Source organism: Lactuca virosa, chromosome 4 (genome assembly GCF_052849685.1).
Source record: "Lactuca virosa cultivar CGN04683 chromosome 4, Lactuca_virosa_CGN04683_v6, whole genome shotgun sequence".
Taxonomy (NCBI): Eukaryota; Viridiplantae; Streptophyta; class Magnoliopsida; order Asterales; family Asteraceae; genus Lactuca; species Lactuca virosa.
In genome coordinates, this window is record NC_136429.1 from 288,613,678 (window position 1) to 288,632,693 (window position 19,016).

Consider the following 19,016-nt stretch of genomic DNA (forward strand, 5'->3'; position numbering starts at 1 on the left):
GTGTGTGGTTAACCGACACACTAAGAGGGACTATAAAGAGATATGATGGGCATCTTGAAAATTATCATTGTTGATGGAGCGTGTGTGGTTAATCGGCACATCAATGTGAGATGATAAATGACATCAAGGTTGTCAAGCGCGTGTGCATGGTTATTCACATCTCGTTTGTCATCCTCGAGATCTCAATCACAAAGTGAGAGCATAATCTGAGATTAAAACATGCCATTGATAAGATTCAATGAATCTAGAAATATCTAGGAGTTTCATAAAATTAAAATTGGTAAAAGCCTTACATACCTAAAATAGATTCGAATTTGATTATGACATCCATCTTCAAAGTTCGAATCATGAATATGGATCCTAGCCTTAATTTATTTTTTGGGTTAATATTAAGGATTAAAATCAACTAACTTGAATTCTCTCCATTACCACTTTTAGATGTCTTATGAAAATAAAAATAAAATGGTCTTTCTCATTCTTATGGATATGGTTTTCCTCATCTTCAAGAGATGGTCTTCTAATTTCAAGTCAAGGTGAAATTGTTTCCTCTTACTTAGGAAATGATGGAAGTAAATATCATCTCTCTTCAAATCTTCCACCTCCTCCTCTAGTGACTCTCCCAATTTCACGTTTTCCTCAAGATAAAAGATACAAAACTACTCGAACCTAATTGGCTTATAAACATCAAGATGGAAATTTTGTATGTGTGCATATTCTGAAAAGGGAAATCGTACATTGATAAGTTGGATAGAATGGGGGTCATTTTTGCCAAGGATGCAAGCCATTGAATTGGTTATTCTTTTGCTTCCAAAGTCACATGATCAGTTCATTTAGAACTTTTACATGATGAATATCGACATGACCCTAATTGATCTGGCCCAAATTGTTATTGTTGCTGAAGCAGAAATTCTTAAGAGCACATCTGAAGCAAGAGATGCTTATTGGGTCTAATTCCAAGATTTCCATGTACATTGACAATGGTCACAATGGTGGTCCAGAAAGATTTCTCACCCCAATGGAAATGGGTCATACAAGATCAAACTGTTTGATCGTATGGTAAAGAGAAAAATCTAGTTCTCGGATCATTCCATGTGTTAACCACAAAGAGTCCATTTGTTTCTACTACCAATTAAAGGGATATTGGTTACGAAGCTTCCCAAAGTACCTGAAGGATCTCAGAGTCCAAAGAGTCCATTTATAATATTAGTAATATTAATTGTGGATTCGATTCTTATGATATCGCTTGTGGTATTGTCATCATTTACCAAGTGAAAAGAATTCTCATCACCCAAGTTTCAAACTGGACAGAAACTTGGAGTCATGCAATTCAAATTGTGTGATGCATGAGAATATTGGTCATTGAATAATTATGACTAATTCATTGTTCACATGTTTATGTGAGTTAAGTGAAGGATTAATGGATCTAGTACATACTGTTATGGACTATTCAGATCCACCACAAAGGACGATAATTCTATTCGTCATGATTTACTGATGTTTCAGTAAATATGGTTGTGTTTATAATATTAAGCATAATTCTAATACTTTGAAAAAAATCAAAGAGTAGCAGAATGAATAGAAGAATCGATTAGGCAGAAAGCTAAAAGTTTCTCTAATCTAAAAGGAAAGGAGAAATACTTTAGCATCATGTTTTATGATCATCTTAATGATTATGGAACTATATCACAATTGATCATCGAAGAACATCTTAGTGCAATTGTATGACTAATAAGAGGAGTCAGATATTGTTGAAATGGTTCAATCAAGAGATGAGTCATACTTCGTTTCCAATCAAGTTTTAGAGCCATGCTCTAGTTACTACAAATCGTGTCTTGAAACTTATTTCATACTACGTAGGTTGACAACACCTCGTGAAATGTGGAGTAATAATAATTTCTTACTCTAGCACATTTAGAATTGGAGTTGTGATGTTTTTGTCAAAACAAAAGATAAACTGAGACCAATTCTATGAAATGTTTTCTTGTCGGGAACCCACACGAACTTTTGAATATTTGTTTTAAGCTCGTCAAGGAATGTTCCTTGAGAGAAAACTCATATGTCAAGAATTCAGTATGATTCTTATAGATATTGAAAGTTTCAGGAGTCAATCAACAATAAACCTTTTAGTTATCACTAGCACGCGACTTGAGGTTGATAACCTATTGTGTTTGGTTGACACATTCTTATTTCTATGCACTTCCAGTTGAGTTGGAAATGCTTATGGGTTCTATGCAAAAGAAAATCACATTGGTCAGTGAAAGTATATTGATCAATATGGGTGAGTTGCTTAACAACACGGAAGCACTGGTAGGCCCTTGTGCTACTAGTGGGCAAGAAATTTAGAATAGTGAAGTTCAGTCCATGAAGGAAAGATAAATTTGAATTTGTTTTTTGTCCTAAACCTTGTCTTATGATTGTTTGTTGGAAATGATATATTCACATGGATGGGAACATATGCACCTTGAAATCTAGGTGGCAAAGGTTTCGCTCTAATTCATGAGAATGATTGTATGTTGGAAATTCATAACCATGGCCTGGCACCATGCCCTGGTGGCCTTACCACGCCGTGGTAGCCCTTTACCACGTTGTGGCGTCGAAAACAACCAAATAATCACGACCAGCCCCGCCACCACACCATGGTGGCCTTACCACGCCGTGGTAATAGGGTTTTCAACAGTTTAACGTATTCAACCATTTCCTTCGACCCGAAAGGGTCTCCAACTCAGATCTACTCCAAATTAGGGTCTAAATGGATAAAGTTTCCAACTTTATCCAATAGAACTCTCCAAAGTGCATAGATCTCAACTTTAAGGTCCAAAACACTTCATGGCTTAAGCAATAATCATCCAATCCAAAAGGTTACTTGACCAAAAGCTTTAAAAGAGTCTCTAACACCAAACACACCATAAAAATCGGTACTTTTCATACATGCATGTCCAATGCATGTCTTAAACTCTTATTAGGTCAAATTAGGCCAAAAGGGCCAAGATTCCATGCATGGCCTCAAAAACTCAAATCTAATTCAGATCTAAAGAGTCAAATGCTCCAAATGGCATGGTGATTCATAAAGTTGCAAGCTTTATGAAGTTCAACCGTCCACGACAACAAGACATAGAGAAAAGTGGACAAAATCCAAAGATCTAACAACTTACTCATCAAGATGAAGACTTTATATCTCCTTGAGATGCTTGAGGAAGACATTAACCATCATTGTTTACAAAAAGAGTCATTGTTTCAAAAGTATTATTCAAAATCAGAGTTTTCCCAAGACCCAATAACACAAAACAGCAAGATGCGCACGATCACGCCTTCGTTTTCCCGCGATCATCCAAAGTACCTGAAACAATAAACTGAAATTCTCTTTAAAAAACAATAAACTAAAATTGTAAGCCAAAGCTTAGTGAGTTTCCCCAAAGTACCATCACACCACATATAAAAATACATAAATTAGCATGTTGGGTCCACAACCTCCCAGTTAGATTACGGTGGCCCACAACCTCCCGGTTGGATTGCCCTGCATACCACGTACTGGGTCTACAACCTCCCGGTTGGATTACCCAGTCGAGTCAACCCAACCGAGTCAGCCCAATCGCGTAAGTTGGGCGTACTCAGCAGAACGTGGGGCGTACTCGATAGTTGACCAGGAACGGGGATTGACCGCGTACGCGCAGCATACCAATTGGTACGCCCAACGTACGCAGTTGAACTTCTTCTTAACGCAATAAGTGCTTAATACTAAATCTTTTACGTCGAAATTGCAGATCCAAGTTCCAAATATCATTCTTGACCATAAATTTCCAACTTTATGGTATTGCATGGCTAAAAAGTTCTAGATGTTAGAAACACCAACCTCTTAACCCATTAAGACCACCAAGCACATGCATGGGGAAGAATTAAGAGCCAAGACTCTATTTTTATGCTTCTAAACTTCTCAAAACGTTTGAAAGGATAGTTTAAATGGGCTGGAGCATGCCATACTAAAAAAGGTTCAGACTTGGGACTAAAATGCTCATGAATCAAGAACTTAACAAGATCTATGAAATTACAAGCCATGTTTACAGCTTTATACCTCTTGGAGGTTTCTAGATAGGTGAAGATCCCATATCCAAAGCTCCTTCAAGCTTCCAAGGTGGTTCTACTTCCTTCTTTCTCCTTCAAGACCACCAAAAACAAACACAAGGGTCAAGAATGCTCAAACAAGTAGCTAGGGTTTGCTAAGATCGTATGGAAGTGTTGGAGGCTAATGAGAGATGAGGTTTGGAGGCCATAAAGTTGGTTAAATAGGTTCCAAACCCTAAAAGTTAGGTACACTCAGCGTACGTGAGCCCCCCTCAATAATTACAAAAATGTGACTATGGGCCATTTTGCAAGCTTTCTCATGCAAAAGGGCTAAAATGCAATAACTCTACAAACTTAGAGTTAAAATTGAAAATACATCATCATTGAAATGTTACACGTAGGTATTTCCGAGTACTACAGCTTTCCTTTAGATCTCAACAACTAATTCTTAACTTATTTTGAATTCATACTTTTATAGAGATTACGTTGTTAAAATCCGTGCGAAAATCATAACTCCTTCATCCGAACTCCGTTCTTGACTGTCTCCCTATCGATAAATTCTTATATACGAGATTTGCAACCTCATTTACATTGTTTTGGCTAACAATCATCCGATTTTAGTATCGATTTATGTGTCGCACACTGGTGTACTATGTTGAACCGAAACTTTGAAAAATCATAACTTCCTCATACAAAGTCAAATTTAGACGTTCTTTATATGCATATTTTGTAATTTTTATTACTACGACTTTCATTTAGATTACTTTGGCTAATAAGCAACCTATCTCAGATTCATCTTTTATGACACACTTTGCCATATAGGGCTTAACGTGAAACTTCTAAAAATCATAAATTCTTTATACGAAGTCAGATTTGAGCGTTATTTATACCTACAAAATCGTCATCACGACCACTGCAACTTTCGTTAAGATTATTTATCCTAAATAATCTTTTACTTAACATAATTCATTAAATTTATAATAAGAATGTTTTATAACAAATATTATAAGCCCATAATATATGTTAATAAAACATGTACGCTATATATAAATATCATTTATATAACTCGTATTGCGTATGAAGGATTCTTATTTATAAAAGATTATCCTATTTGAGGATTTAATTATTCTATAAAACGAAAATTTATAATTTATAATCTTTAAAATGTCTAGCCCGAATTTACGAGCGTTACAACATCTTATTGAATAATTTCTTTCTTAAATATGATACATGGAAGACATTATGAATGCCTTGGAGTTCATTTGGTAATTCAAGACGATAAGCAACCTTACCGACCCTTTGCAGAATCTGAAAAGGTTTAATAAATCGGGGACTCAACTTTCCCCTTTCTCCAAAATGGATAACACCCTTCCAAGGGTACACTTTTAATATCAATGTGTACCAACTTTGAATTCCAATTGTTTTTGTATTTTATTCACCTACTGTTGTTGACAAAGTTGCGCCACTCGCATATGCTCCCAAATTTCTTTAATTTTTGCTTTGGTTCATTCGAAGATTTCTACACATGCAAGAGGTTTTTCTCCATCATATGTCCACATTTCACCCACCTCATCATTATTCTCCAAGACATCACCTCCTTTACCCCTCATTTCCATCAACACTGCAAACCACTATCATCACCACTGCTCATTCAATCAAAACCTTAGAACTATACGAGAGTTTACCAACAATAGATCACAACCAAAAAACACGTAATCGTGCACAAGTTTCCTTCGATTAAATTAGAGGCTTTAAGACAACCTTTGACTTTGTATTTGAGGCTCCAAACGACCACTGGCTTCCTAAAAATGCAAGTTAGTTCCGGTTTTTCTCTCATCAATGATTCTTCTCTCATGGAGTTGGGGGTTTTAGGGTTTCGATTATATGTTTCTTGATAATGCGGATATAAAGATGGATTTCGATAATTTTTCAAATACACAAAGGGATTTGGGGGTTTCGATTGTGTTGCTTCAAGTTGCTTAACGGATGCTCGATGGGGTAGTAACCATCTCATACCCACATATCCATCTTCTCCACCTCCAATCAAATTGTAGGTGGGTCTCGAACCAAAGAGCAAGTGAATGGGTCTCGAATCTGATTTTCGACGAGAAAATCATCCATGTGTGTTTGGTAGCCCCCGTTTTAAGAATCGAGAAGAGGGGGTTGGTGAGGTGAGAAGATCGACGGTGTGTTTCCTCCGGTGACCTGCTCATCCGGGTTTCGACAAAGGAGACCTGCACCATTTTTCTATCGACTCTGATCTTGATCTCCACCAACTTCGAGAAAGGGATAATTATTGTGCTCGTTCTTCAATTATCGGAGAAGGAGGAAAGGGAAGCACTTGCTGATGACAAGGAAGGGAAGGAATAAAAAGGGTTGTATTAGCAGGGGTGAGGTAGGAAATTGGTAGGGATGGAGAGGTTTAATTTATTTTTCTTTTTTTTTAAATATAAAATTAGTTAAACGAAATATAATATAAAACAAAAGATGTGGTCTTGCAATATCCACGATATGGAAGTGCATTTCAACATGACAGCTCGGCAGAAGCAGTTTTTCAGTGTTTACGTGCACCACATGCTCAAAATTCTCTTCTAGCTATCCCAATAGATGGGCTTGGCCAACATATGTCTCCTGTGGAGTATCGTAACATCCTCAAATATCAACTCATGATTCCAATATTCCCAGCTGACGAGATATGTCTGGTGTGCCGCAAGACATGTTTGGACTCTTTTGGAGAGCATGCAGTTCATTGCAAAGAACTCTCGGGGTTCAAATACAAGCACCATATGGTTAGGGATGTTTTGGTCGACATATTTAAGCGTGTCGGGGTTTCCGCCAAGAAAGAGGCTCCTACACGGGGACTTCCCAGGGGGTCACCCATCCCGGTACTACTCTCGCCCGAGCACGCTTAACTGCAGAGTTCTTATGGGATCTGCTGCCCTCACGGCTTTAAAACGCGTAGTGACAGGGAAGGTATCCATACCCCTTATAATGAATGGTTTCTCCTTCCTACCCGATGTGGGATTAGGTGCAACCTACATTCACCCCCTCCCATTATAGGGTTCGACGTCCCCGTCGAACACATCGACCCGTGCCTCGACTCTGATACCATTTGTAACATCCCCATTTGGCACGTATCACAATATTGTCCGCTTTGGGCCACTCGACACGAGGACTTCCCAGGGGGGTCACCCATCCCGGTATTACTCTCGCCCGAAATTAATAAATTAATAAATGATATGGTTTGATACAAGTCAAATTTTGAGCATTCATGCAAACCCCTTATAATGAATGTTTTCTCCTTCCCAGCCGACGTGGGATCAGGTGCAACCTACCTTAAGGTGGGTTGCACCTGATCCCACATCGGCTTGGAAGGAGAACGAAACATTTCCTTATAAAGGGGTGTGGATACCTTCCTTTTCACAACACGTTTTAAAGCCGTGAGGGCAGCAGATCCCATAAGAATTCTGCAGTTAAGTGTGCTCGGGCGAGAGCAATCCAGGGATGGGTAACCCCCTGGAAAGTTTTTGCACCATGAGCCCAGAGCGGACAATATTGTGATACGTGCCAGAGGGGAATGTTACAAATTGTATTAGAGCTGGGGCACGGGTCGATGTGTTCGACGGGGACGTCGAAACCTATAATGGGGGGGGGGGGGGTGAAGGTGGGTTGCACCTGATCCCACATCGGCTTGGAAGGAGAATGAAACATTTCCTTATAAAGGGGTGTGGATACCTTCCTTGTCCCAAAATGTTTTAAAGTCGTGAGGGCAGCAGATCCCATAAGAACTCTGCAGTTAAGCATGCTCGGGCGAGAGCAATCCAGGGATGGGTGACCCCCTGGGAAGTTTTTGCGTCGGGAGCCCAAAGCGGACAATAGTGTGATACGTGCCAGAGGGGGATGTTACATATCCCTTCTCGTAGGCTTGAGGGCTGGAGTTTCACGGCGGGACAAACTACATTAAAATCCGCTACATGCAAGGTCACAAAACATGAGAAATCGTGCATTGAAAATCAACACGTGTTCATACCATTTGCATTTGATACATTTAGTTTCCTTGCGTCGGATGCGATGTAACTTCCTAATATAGTACAACGGATCATACATAGTAATGTTATATCTCCTAAATCTATGAATGTAGTCTTCAAAAGAATTGACTTTACCATACAAAAAAGCTTAGCGGCGCAACTTGTTGCCTGTTTGCCTTCTCATTCGTTGTACGATGATAGCTAAGATTTTTTTTAATCAATGAATTTTAATACCAAAAAGATAGTTAAAGGTCTTTTTATATTGGCGAGAGACCCACGATAAAAATTAAAACCATTAGGATTTTTTATAAATTCAACAAAAAATAAACTTGATATTCTAGAAAAATAACTATAGGGACCATTTATGAAAATTACTCTTATTTTAAAGAGAAAAAAAAAAAAAACTAAATAATTTTTCATTTTTCCTCAAAACACTGGCTTGAAGAAAAAGAAAAGCCCCTCCTTAACCCTCGCAAGAGTTCATCGTCACAAACGAACACACTCACCAACAGAGAGATAGTTTTCCGATTGAAAATATATTTGATCGATAAAGATGTTTAGAAACCAGTACGACACCGACGTCACAACATGGTCGCCGGCAGGGCGGTTGTTTCAGGTCGAGTACGCCATGGAGGCTGTAAAGCAAGGATCCGCGGCCATTGGTCTCCGATCCAAGACGCATGTTGTTCTCGCCTGCGTCAATAAAACTAATTCGGAACTTTCATCGCATCAGAAGAAGATCTTCAAGGTCGACGACCATATCGGCGTCGCCATCGCTGGTCTCACCGCTGACGGCCGTGTTCTGTCCCGTTACATGAGATCCGAGTGTATCAATTACGGTTATACCTACGAGTCTCCTCTTCCTGTTGGCCGTTTAGTTGTTCAGCTCGCCGACAAAGCTCAGGTCCCCCTCCTTAACAAACATCCCTCTCTCTTTCTTTGTGTTTGAATGCTTTCAACTTTTAGGGTTTACTTGGGGAAATTGCCAAATTTCTCTTTTCTTCTTCCAATTAATCCCGAATTTGATCATGGAAAATAGTTTACAATGACTTATAGATGCTTTACACTTTACAATCCTTCTAACCTATATTTGTAAAACTTGAAATGCTGATAGTAGATGGAAAATTATGTCATAAACATTGGAAGATTAATGGTACATTTTGCTGTGGGTAGTAAATTTGAGCTCAATGTGTGATTTACATTGCACAATACTCATATTTTTGGAGAAGTGTTTTAAGTTAGATATCTGATAGAGTATAACCTTCTACTTTCCATGGAAATTTACATTTGAGATGAACAAGATAAATACTTTGTTCTGTTAGCAATCCTGTATGCCTTTAATCTCTATTCCCTTTTGGATTGCCAAACAAAAGTGTTTGTTTTCATCATGAATTACCAATTGCCAAACTAATAATTTGAGTAGCATTATATACATTATTGTCTTGAATTCTCCATCATTATATGTTATACACTTGTACCTTGTATTTCACATCATCTTTCATTCAAGATCCAAACACCATGAGTTACTTTTTCTAGTTTCTTACACATGGTTATGTTAACACATTCTATGTCCATTCAATTAGTAGCAAGTTATGCTGCTGAATCAAGATGGCAAGTGTTATTTGTATGTATAGTTAGACCCATACAAAATGACCATTTTGCCCTTGCTTGTTAACAGGTGTGCACTCAAAGGTCATGGAAACGCCCTTACGGTGTTGGTCTACTGGTGGCGGGGTTAGATGAATCCGGGGCCCACCTCTACTACAACTGCCCTAGCGGCAATTACTTTGAATACCAAGCTTTTGCCATTGGGTCCCGCTCACAAGCTGCAAAGACTTACTTGGAACGCAAGTTTGAAAAGTTCACGGGGTCCACACGTGATGACCTCATCAAGGATGCACTTTTTGCCATTAGAGAGACTTTGCAAGGTGAAAAACTCACCAGCAGTGTGTGCACAGTGGCGGTGGTTGGTGTAGGAGAAGCTTTCAGTATTTTGGATCAGGCGACTGTACAGGGGTTGATTAATGAGTTTGAGATTTCCGGTGAAGAGGCTGGTGGTGCTGCTGCGGAGGAGGCTGGTGGTGCTGCTGCTGACCAGGGAGGAGCTGCGGTGGAGCAAGAGGCTGCTCCTATGGATATTTGATTTGAGAAGTGGAGGTGTTTCTTTGTTTTAGAATATGTGATAAATTGAGATGATTACTTGTTGGAATCTTTTTATTTGTGTTTTTTTTTTTTTTTTTTTTTTTTTTTTTTTGGTCTTTTGAGATTCTATTTTAATGTTGAAACCGTTTCTAAAGAATCTGAACTATCATTTTAAACTTATATAAGCCTGATTGGTGTGTCAAACGAGGTTTTATAACTTTTGGGTTATGAGTTTAAGTTTATAGATCAGTTAAACTATATACTTAAAAAATGTGAAGTAAATGGAGACAATCATGTGAACTTTATAGGATTTTTATTTTCGCAAATAATTTTTATGCTATACTTCAACCTTCGCATGCATAATATTTGCATTATCATTATCTTTACCCAATAGAGATGGTCTTATTTCCCCTGTATTCTTGATGAATTCTTGATGAATTGTATTTCCTTGTAGATGTATATATTCAAAGAGCTTGTTGGTTACGTATATCATGGGACAAAAATAAAAAATTTATCATCCTACCCAAAAAGGTCAAAAACAAGGCAAGAAAAAATATATATGAGATGATTCAAAGTCTTTGATGTAAAAATGATCAAAACAAACAATATAACAACTTTGCAAATGTTGCAAAACTCTTTACCCTCAATATCCATAAACTAGTTCAAGACAATAATCTTATTCACGAAAAAAGCTCTTTCAGGGTATAAACCAAATGATTATTGAAGCATATTCATGGGTTCATTGACCTTCTTATGAAGGATTTTCAACAACTCATTCTTGTCAATCGGCTCTGCATTCCGGTCAGCATGGACTTGTGCCAGGCTGGCATAGTTTGTGGCAGATTTGGAGACGATCGCGACCTCTTCATCCGTAAGCTTTCTTAGAAACTTAGCAGGATTACCTCCCCATACCTAATTCCAATATCAAATCAATAACCTCATCATCATCATCATCATCATCATCATCATCATAATAGTTATTTATGACCTCACGAGTGGGGATTCTCGTACCCTGTCTTACAAGGGCACCAGGAGCAACCATGACATGTTTTTCCACCAAAAAAAAAAAAAAAATCTCAAGCTCGTTTACAAAAACAAAAAGTTTTAAAAAACAAATAGAAATATAGATCACCAACTGTCACATTGTCACCAATCACTGTGGGGTGCACTTTTCCAGGAAGATTATATTGTGCCACGTATACAAGAGAATGGTCTTGTATGTTAGTGCCAGATCCAATACAAATCTTGTTCATATCACCTGTATGTATATTATATAAACAAAATGAGAAAGTTAAACACAAATTTCTTTTGTTTCAGAAAAAAAATATATTCATTACCTCTCAAAATGCATCGGTACCAAATTGACGATCCTGCCCCCACTTGGACATGACCAATGATAGAAGCACTTGGGGCCACAAACGCATCCTTAGCAACCGCATGGGCTTTATTGTAAACATTCATAAGGTCATCACATCAGTGCAATACCAACTCATCTTTCAAGTAAGCCACGTCACCTTTACAATTATCACTCACATCAATAATTAACAACACTCTTTTAAAAGTGGTCTCCATTGACACCTCAATAATTCATTTATACTTCTTCCGTCCCAAAATTATTGTTCACAGACAAAAAACACACAGGTTAAGAAAACATTAATTACCACTAAATAAAAAGACAGTTTTACCTCTTTGTTGCATTTAATTCTATGGTAGTTTAACTAATAAATTGAGGGTATTTTGGTAAAAAAGTATTTATTTTTAGAAGTAGACTATTATTTTAGGACAAACAAAAAAGGAAACATGGACTATAAATATGGGACGGAGGGAGTATATTATTAATTATTTAAAAAACTAAAAATACTAATATATATATATATATATATATATATATATATATATATATATATATATATATATATATATATACTCTAATAAATGAATGTTTTTTTGCCACATGTCACACTCTCATTCATTTGCCAAATGTCATTTTGTGGTTATTTTAAATTAATTTCTTTTCCACATAATATTTAAATGTAATAATTGCAATAAATGTAGTAATAAATGAATATCAATGTTATTAATGAGGTTACCTTTTAATTTCAAAATTCTCAAAATTAAAGCTCATTAGTTTTTTTTGTTTATTTATTAAATTTTTTTTAATTTAAAAGATAAAAAACATTTTCATTATAACAATTCATTATTTTTTTTTATTTTCTTATAAATTCAAAGTTTTCAAATATTTAGACCTTTATATATATATATATATATATATATATATATATATATATATATATATATATATATATATATATATATATATATATAGAAGTTGAATCAAATTAGAACCCAACTGAAATTCAAATAATGTCAGGCATTCCATTCTAAAGTATATCTTTGACAATCTAAGATAGATGATTATTCAACAAATAACCGATCTGCTGAATGGATATACCATATACAAACCCACATTAAAATTCAATAATCAAGGTGTTGCCCTCCCTCCTTGAGGTCGAGGGTTCAAGTCCCACTGTGGACATAGGTGGAATAATTTAGGATTAGTTTAGTATATATATTTGTATTTGTCCTTCAAAAAAAATTGAAAGGATGTTGATGTGATAAAAGTTAATTAATCGGAATTAGGGATTTGATTTTGATACATATGTTGTTCTTTGAAGTCGTTGTTGCCCTGTAGACGGGAACCGAGACGATCCATGGCTTGACCCGTTTCACGCATCCAAAACCCAACTGTGTATGTTGTTCTTCCTAGGGTTCCCGTGGCCATAGTCGATCAGCGTTTGACTGTGTTCAGGCACTACCTTTTACAGTTAACACCACCTGACCAAAAGTATACAGAAAAGTGAAGCATCGCTCCGTTTGACCATAATGCCCTCTAACTTCTTCTCTATAGGTTTGAACTTTGAACCAAATTGAATAAGTTAGTTTGATCATAGCAAAATTGGGATTGTTTTGGTGAATAATTCTTATAATACATAAAATAATTTTGGGCTCATTACTAAAATGGAAATGAAATATCACTAAAACCATAGTCTCTGATTTTATCATATAATATTATCGTTTATTTTACGAATATGACAGGGTGAGATGAATTTAATTTTACCTAAACTATTTCTCTAATAAAAAGTAACTTCATGAAGTACTTGTGAAATCATGAAATCATGTAATTTGGCGAAATAGATTTTCAAATAAAAATATTAATCTTTACAAGTTAAGTGCAAAATTTGATTATGTTTGAAGTGTGGGTATTTTTGCTATTTTTGTTAAAAGAGGTTCATAAATTTTATAATATGGATAAAATGTCATTACAAATCGACAGAAAGCAAAAAGACAACAAGTTGCGCCGCTAGTCATTTCTGGATGGCAAAACTAATTCTTTTGAAAACAATATTTGTGGATTTAGGAGATATAACATTACTATGCATGACCTGTTGGACTCTGTTGAGGAGCTTCACTGCCTATGGTGCGATAAAACCAAATGTATCAAATGCGAAAGGTATAAATGCATTTTATTTTCAATGCATGCATTCTCGTGCTTTGCTACTTTGCACGTGGCGGCTTTCAAGGCAGCATGTCCCGTTGTGAAACCCCCGCTCCTCAAACCATAGAGAGGGGAGACCCCAGTAAGATCCACACAAACATGCTTCCCTCTTACCCATCTAAAGACCAAAATGTCAGTCGGTCTGAGTGTGGATCTTCCATCCATGGCATCCGTCAAAAAGTTCACAGACGCTTCTTTCTTCACAGATATACCAACACGCTGATAGACATCAAAGAGAACATCGTTAACCATATCATGTCAGTGTTTGAAGCTAGGGAGCTCTCTACAATGAACCACATGTTCCCCAAAAGTATCCAAACATGATTTACAGAAAATTAGGCATATCTCGTCAATCGGGAATAGAGAAATCATGAGGCGGTATTGAAGATCCTATTCTGTGTACAATTTGCATGCATAAGGCAGCTGACAATGAGGATGGATGGATGTGGATAGTACAGGTTGCGATAGGTGGGCTGAATGTTCTATGATAGTCCGTTGGATCGGAGTGCTACTGCACGAATGCTGCTTGCTTCGTGCTTTGTGGAACTCTTAAGTGATGGGAGTCAACCACTAAGTGGATATGACGATATCTAGGAGGTGGATGGCTGGAATCATAGGGAGTTCTTCAGCAGCGGATGGCAGGGTGAGGTTGGAAACCTAGGAAAGCCTAGGATATGCTCCAACGAGTTAGTGGGGTGGTTCGGTGAGATTGGGAACCTAGGGGAGCCTAAGAGTTGCTTTGGTGGATATTGTGTTGCTGGTTAGTGGATATTTGGTGCACCGGTGGGGTAAGTGACTTAGAGGATTCAAGAGGATTACTGAGGAAAGTATAGGTAGGTGTGGAAGGTAGTATTGGGCCCGTACTACTGAAAGCACAGGACCCATACTCGAATCGGTGAGAGTCTTAGAGAATCTGAGAAGCTTACGGGAAGGAGAGTTCTTGGTTATGCCTTGATCGTGGGAATAGCTGCTTTGTAGAATGAGGATGGGCACGCATGGGTAGGACTAGGATTTGGTCCCAGCTCCGGTGGTGAGCCAGTTAGTGGAAGGACTGCCAGGGTTTTGAGTTCGCCTTAGATCTCTTGTATCAGGCGGCAAGGATTGATTGTGCGATCTATTACACTTTCGGGATTGGAGACTATGTCTTGGGGGTAATTAGTAGTTGGGTTTAGAGCAGAGGTTGCTCCAGCTATTGGAGTTCAGTCGTTGACGAGTGACCTGGTGAGTGGGTCAGTGTGCGAGACCCTGAATGATATGGGTCCCGGAGCCCGAGAGCGGAAGATCGATTTGGAGTACCTCGAGCAGAGAGGTTCAGGTCATGTGCATTTAGTGGAAGGTATCGAGAAGAGACCCAAGATGTGGGACAACATTTGAGAGGCCAGCAGGGCCGGAGTCAGTGCAATACATGCGGGGAACCGTACGATGGGGTTTGTCGCTCCGGGGGTTGGGTTGCTACTGGTGTAGCATGATTGGTAACGACAGCAGGATTGTCTACAGGAGGCAAACCCGTTATATTTGTTGCGATCAGAAGGGTGACAAGGAGGTCGATCGTTTGATGATCAGAGAGGAGCGGTGAGCGCATCCGCTCCGACTATTTTGAGAATCACCATTGGACGAGAGGATAGAGCCGGAGCCCAGTAGGGAGGGGCCCCACTTTGCAGGGTCATACAGGGGAGATCGGAACTCCGGTAGGCAAGGGTGCGAGGTATGTACCCTTTTGCCTCCCCACCAGCGTTACATGTATTTAGTAGCAGTTATTTTTCATCAACATAAATAGGCGTAACGTTGGTTGTTATCTCTGGTTGTGGTTGAGTTATACGCACCTTCAAGAAGAGTTATATACCATCAGAATTTGGGTGGAGTAGTACGGGGTCATCTCCTGATATATCGCGGATTTTCCAGTATTCGAGTGTCATTTTGAGTATGGTCGGGGTTGGTTCAAGGGTTTGTACGAGGGAATTATGACTAGGTTCCAGTAACCTTAGCTATTATGTTTGGAAAGGCTTTCGGGGTTGTCAAAGGAAGATAGAGTTGTTGCCAAAGTTTTGATTGGAGCATCCGACCTTTGGACTCCGAGATCTGAGTGTGATATCAGTTTGAGTAGCTAGAGTCATTGGCATTGTTGGGACACAAGAAGTGTTAGTTGGTTTTCAGGAATCATGTTGTTTTGGAAGGGTTATTCATGGTGTTCAAGCTTTGTTAAGCACCGACCGTCAGCAGATTGATCATTGGAATGAGAGAGGGTTTGGCAATCCTTCAATTCTCATATGCCGAGCGGACTTAGTTGAATCTAAGTGGGGGAGAGTCATTCAGATATCCAGGACAGAAGCAAGTGTGAAACTAGGATGCGTTTCACATCCCCATTGGGAAAGGGAAGGCGGCCTTAGGGGCTGACCGAATATCGGATGTTGCGGGATGAGAGTCCAGGAAACTCCCCAACATTTGGATCGCGTCTTTCAGACGTCAATAGCAGGATTTGGGTGAGGGAACCAGGTAGAGTTCCAGTCAGTATTTGAGTTCTGTTAGGAGGATAGACCGCGTGGGCTCTTATCGTTGAGATGTGATCGGATTGATAGATGAGCGATAGGGATATGGTCAGCGATCATGACAGTGTGGGAAGTGTTGTAAGACTACGAGGGAGCCATAACATTCACTAGCAGTCGGATAGTGTGGAAGTGTTGTAAGACTACGGGGGAGCCGTAGCATTCACTATCAGCCGGATAGCGTGAGAGGTGTTGTAAGACTGCAGGGGTGCCGTAGCGTTCACAGATTCTTTAAGGTGATTTGGACTAGGGTAGGCTAGTTCGCAAGGGTGTGGGGGAGCCATAACTTAGTTAGGATCAGGACCAGAGGTGATTGAACGATCAGTTATCCGGGGGCGGGCCCGGATGGTTATGGGAATTTAGGATGGAACCGGTAGAGACTGCTGAGCCAAGGGTTGGATCTTGAGATACAGGATCATATGGATGAGTAGTGCATGTCTCAGTAGGGCTACGATTGGGTATCCCTGATATTGCACCTCATAAGAACCTGGTGGTTGGACCGGGTGCAAGACTGGTAGTCTCAGGGAATCGACTAAGGGTATTTATTAATCAGTCGAGTAAAGGATGACGGGAAGTCGTGGTGCATTATGCAAATGCCGATTCAAGGATCTATGGATAGGAGCGGAGTAACAATTCGGATTTCGATAGGAACCCAAATCGGAATTCGTGAAGGATTTTGTTTCAGTGAGACGGGATGTGGGGCATTTATATGCCAAGGGCATCGAGGGCAGAATTTCAGGGTGATGAACGGGTTGGTTTGATGGTAGTTTAAGCATTTGTGATGTGTCTCGGGTGGCTCTATCCGTAATAGAGCCACGACATGTCAGAATCAGGAAATGGTAGGTCGAAGGAGACCGGGTATGATGTAAGACTACAACTATTCTGGTAGTATTCACCTTTTTGCGTCGGATTCAATGGCGACATGTTGTCAGCCTATCATGATCGGATGGATCAAATGGATTGAAGGAGATATGGAAGTTATGGTTAGACGAGGTATCCTTCGGAGGTCGCAGGGGACTGTTGCGTGTGTTTTTGGCTCAGAAATCGGGTAGGTGTCCAGTGTTCCAGACAGTTGGCAGACAGGTTGGGACCATGGATGTCCCCGATTGTTCTTCAGGAAAGCAACCATGTGGCAGCAAGAGGAGTAGGAGTGACTTCAGTGATTTGGGGTCTGTGTGTGGAATTGCTGTTATTCAGTAGTCGCAGTTGATCGGTGATTTTCTTCTTTAGGAAGCCTCAAGGTATTACGAGTAGGAAGTATTCTATCTAGGATGGTTTCTTGTGAAATCAGTTCGATGATGATTCGATGTGGGAAGTCTGTCAAGGAGACAGACCATCTCGAGAATTCAGATTTCAGATGGAGCAGATGTGATCAGGTTACAAGGAATTCGTTCACCTTCAGGTTCTATAACCCTACGAGGGTTGGTTTCGGTTTCCTTGGAAAGGCTATGGTATGTTCGGGGATGTGGCCATGAGGCTCTAGTTATTTGGCGTGAGGAATGGCAAGGAATGATTTCGAGGACGAAATCTAATTTAAGTGGGGGAGAGTTGTAACACCCGGTTTTGAAAGTGTTCGATTGTGTCTTTGGAGGCCAAGGGTATAAGCGTAATCTGAAGATTCGGTCTTTTATGGGTCTCGGGTTTTATTCGAAATGGTTGTGATGTTTTCTTAAGGATAACTTCTAAATGTAGAAGTTTTTATCTGTTATTAAATTTGTTTGGGATTTTAACAAGGATCTATACTCAAACAAAGGTGAAATCCAAGGGGTATTAAACAAAGAGAAGTATGATGTATCAGAAACATACACAAAGAATGCCAAACAGTAAGCAAACTTTTTCAAGTGGTAGCTTAATCCCTAATTTCAAGTGGTAGCTTAAACCCTAATTTCAAGTGGTAGCTTCATCCAAGAGTGTTGTGAGCTTTGTGGGTGCATTTTGGGTGGTTTTTGGTGCATTTCAAGAAGATGGAACTTGTTGCAAAGATGGAAATCAAGGAGGAGCTTATAGATCTGGCTTTTGGGACTCATTCTCAGCTTGATGAAGGTATAAAGCTTTGAACTTGATCCTTCATCTCTTAGATCTACTATTGTGAGTTTTAGTTCATTTTGGTCCCAAGGATGAAACTTTATGGTTGAAATCCGATTCTTGGGCTTAGATTTGCCACTTTTAGTGTTAAATGAGTCCCTAAGGCAGAAAGTTGCCATCTTGGAGGTCTTAATGGGTTCATGCATGAGTTAGGGTCCCGTTTATGAAAGAAGAATGCCATTTTTGGAGTTTGGGTTTGTTTGGGGCATGCAAAGTCATCAAGTCAGCAACTTTATGGTTTAAGACGTTGAAGAGGACTTGGATCTGTAATTGTAGCTTCTAGAGTAGAGTATTAAGAACTTATTGGAAAAGTGGCTTAAAAGAGGAGTACGTTGGGCGTACATGTAGGTACGCGCATCGTACACTCCATTCAGCCAGTACGCTTAGCGTACAGAAGAGTACGCCCCGCGTACTCGTCAGTTATGGGATTGGTGTGTTTTGGGCCTCGGGTTGGGCCAAGCAATGGACTTTGTGTTTTGGGGCCCTATTAGGTCATCAGGTTTTGGGGTTGGTATTTATTTGTGGAGGCCCATTATGGTTTTGGGGGAGCCCGTGGCAATTATATATAAGACCATGTGGGGTAGCCCATGGCATTCCCAGGTT

General features: G+C 39.3%; 1 protein-coding gene and 1 pseudogene across 1 annotated transcript; one reads left to right on the forward strand and one right to left on the reverse strand.

Moving 5' to 3' along the window:
* The first annotated feature begins 8,505 nt into the window (after positions 1 to 8,505).
* Positions 8,506 to 10,466, forward strand: LOC145108368 (proteasome subunit alpha type-1-A-like). The gene is made up of 2 exons (XM_079045386.1): positions 8,506 to 8,991; positions 9,766 to 10,466. The coding sequence occupies exons 1-2, from the start codon at positions 8,641 to 8,643 to the stop codon at positions 10,228 to 10,230; spliced, it is 816 nt and encodes a 271-aa protein (XP_078901512.1). The 5' UTR covers positions 8,506 to 8,640; the 3' UTR covers positions 10,231 to 10,466.
* Positions 10,467 to 10,946: 480 nt separating this feature from the next.
* On the reverse strand, positions 10,947 to 13,011 carry LOC145105961 (gamma carbonic anhydrase 1, mitochondrial-like; annotated as a pseudogene).
* Positions 13,012 to 19,016: the final 6,005 nt, after the last annotated feature.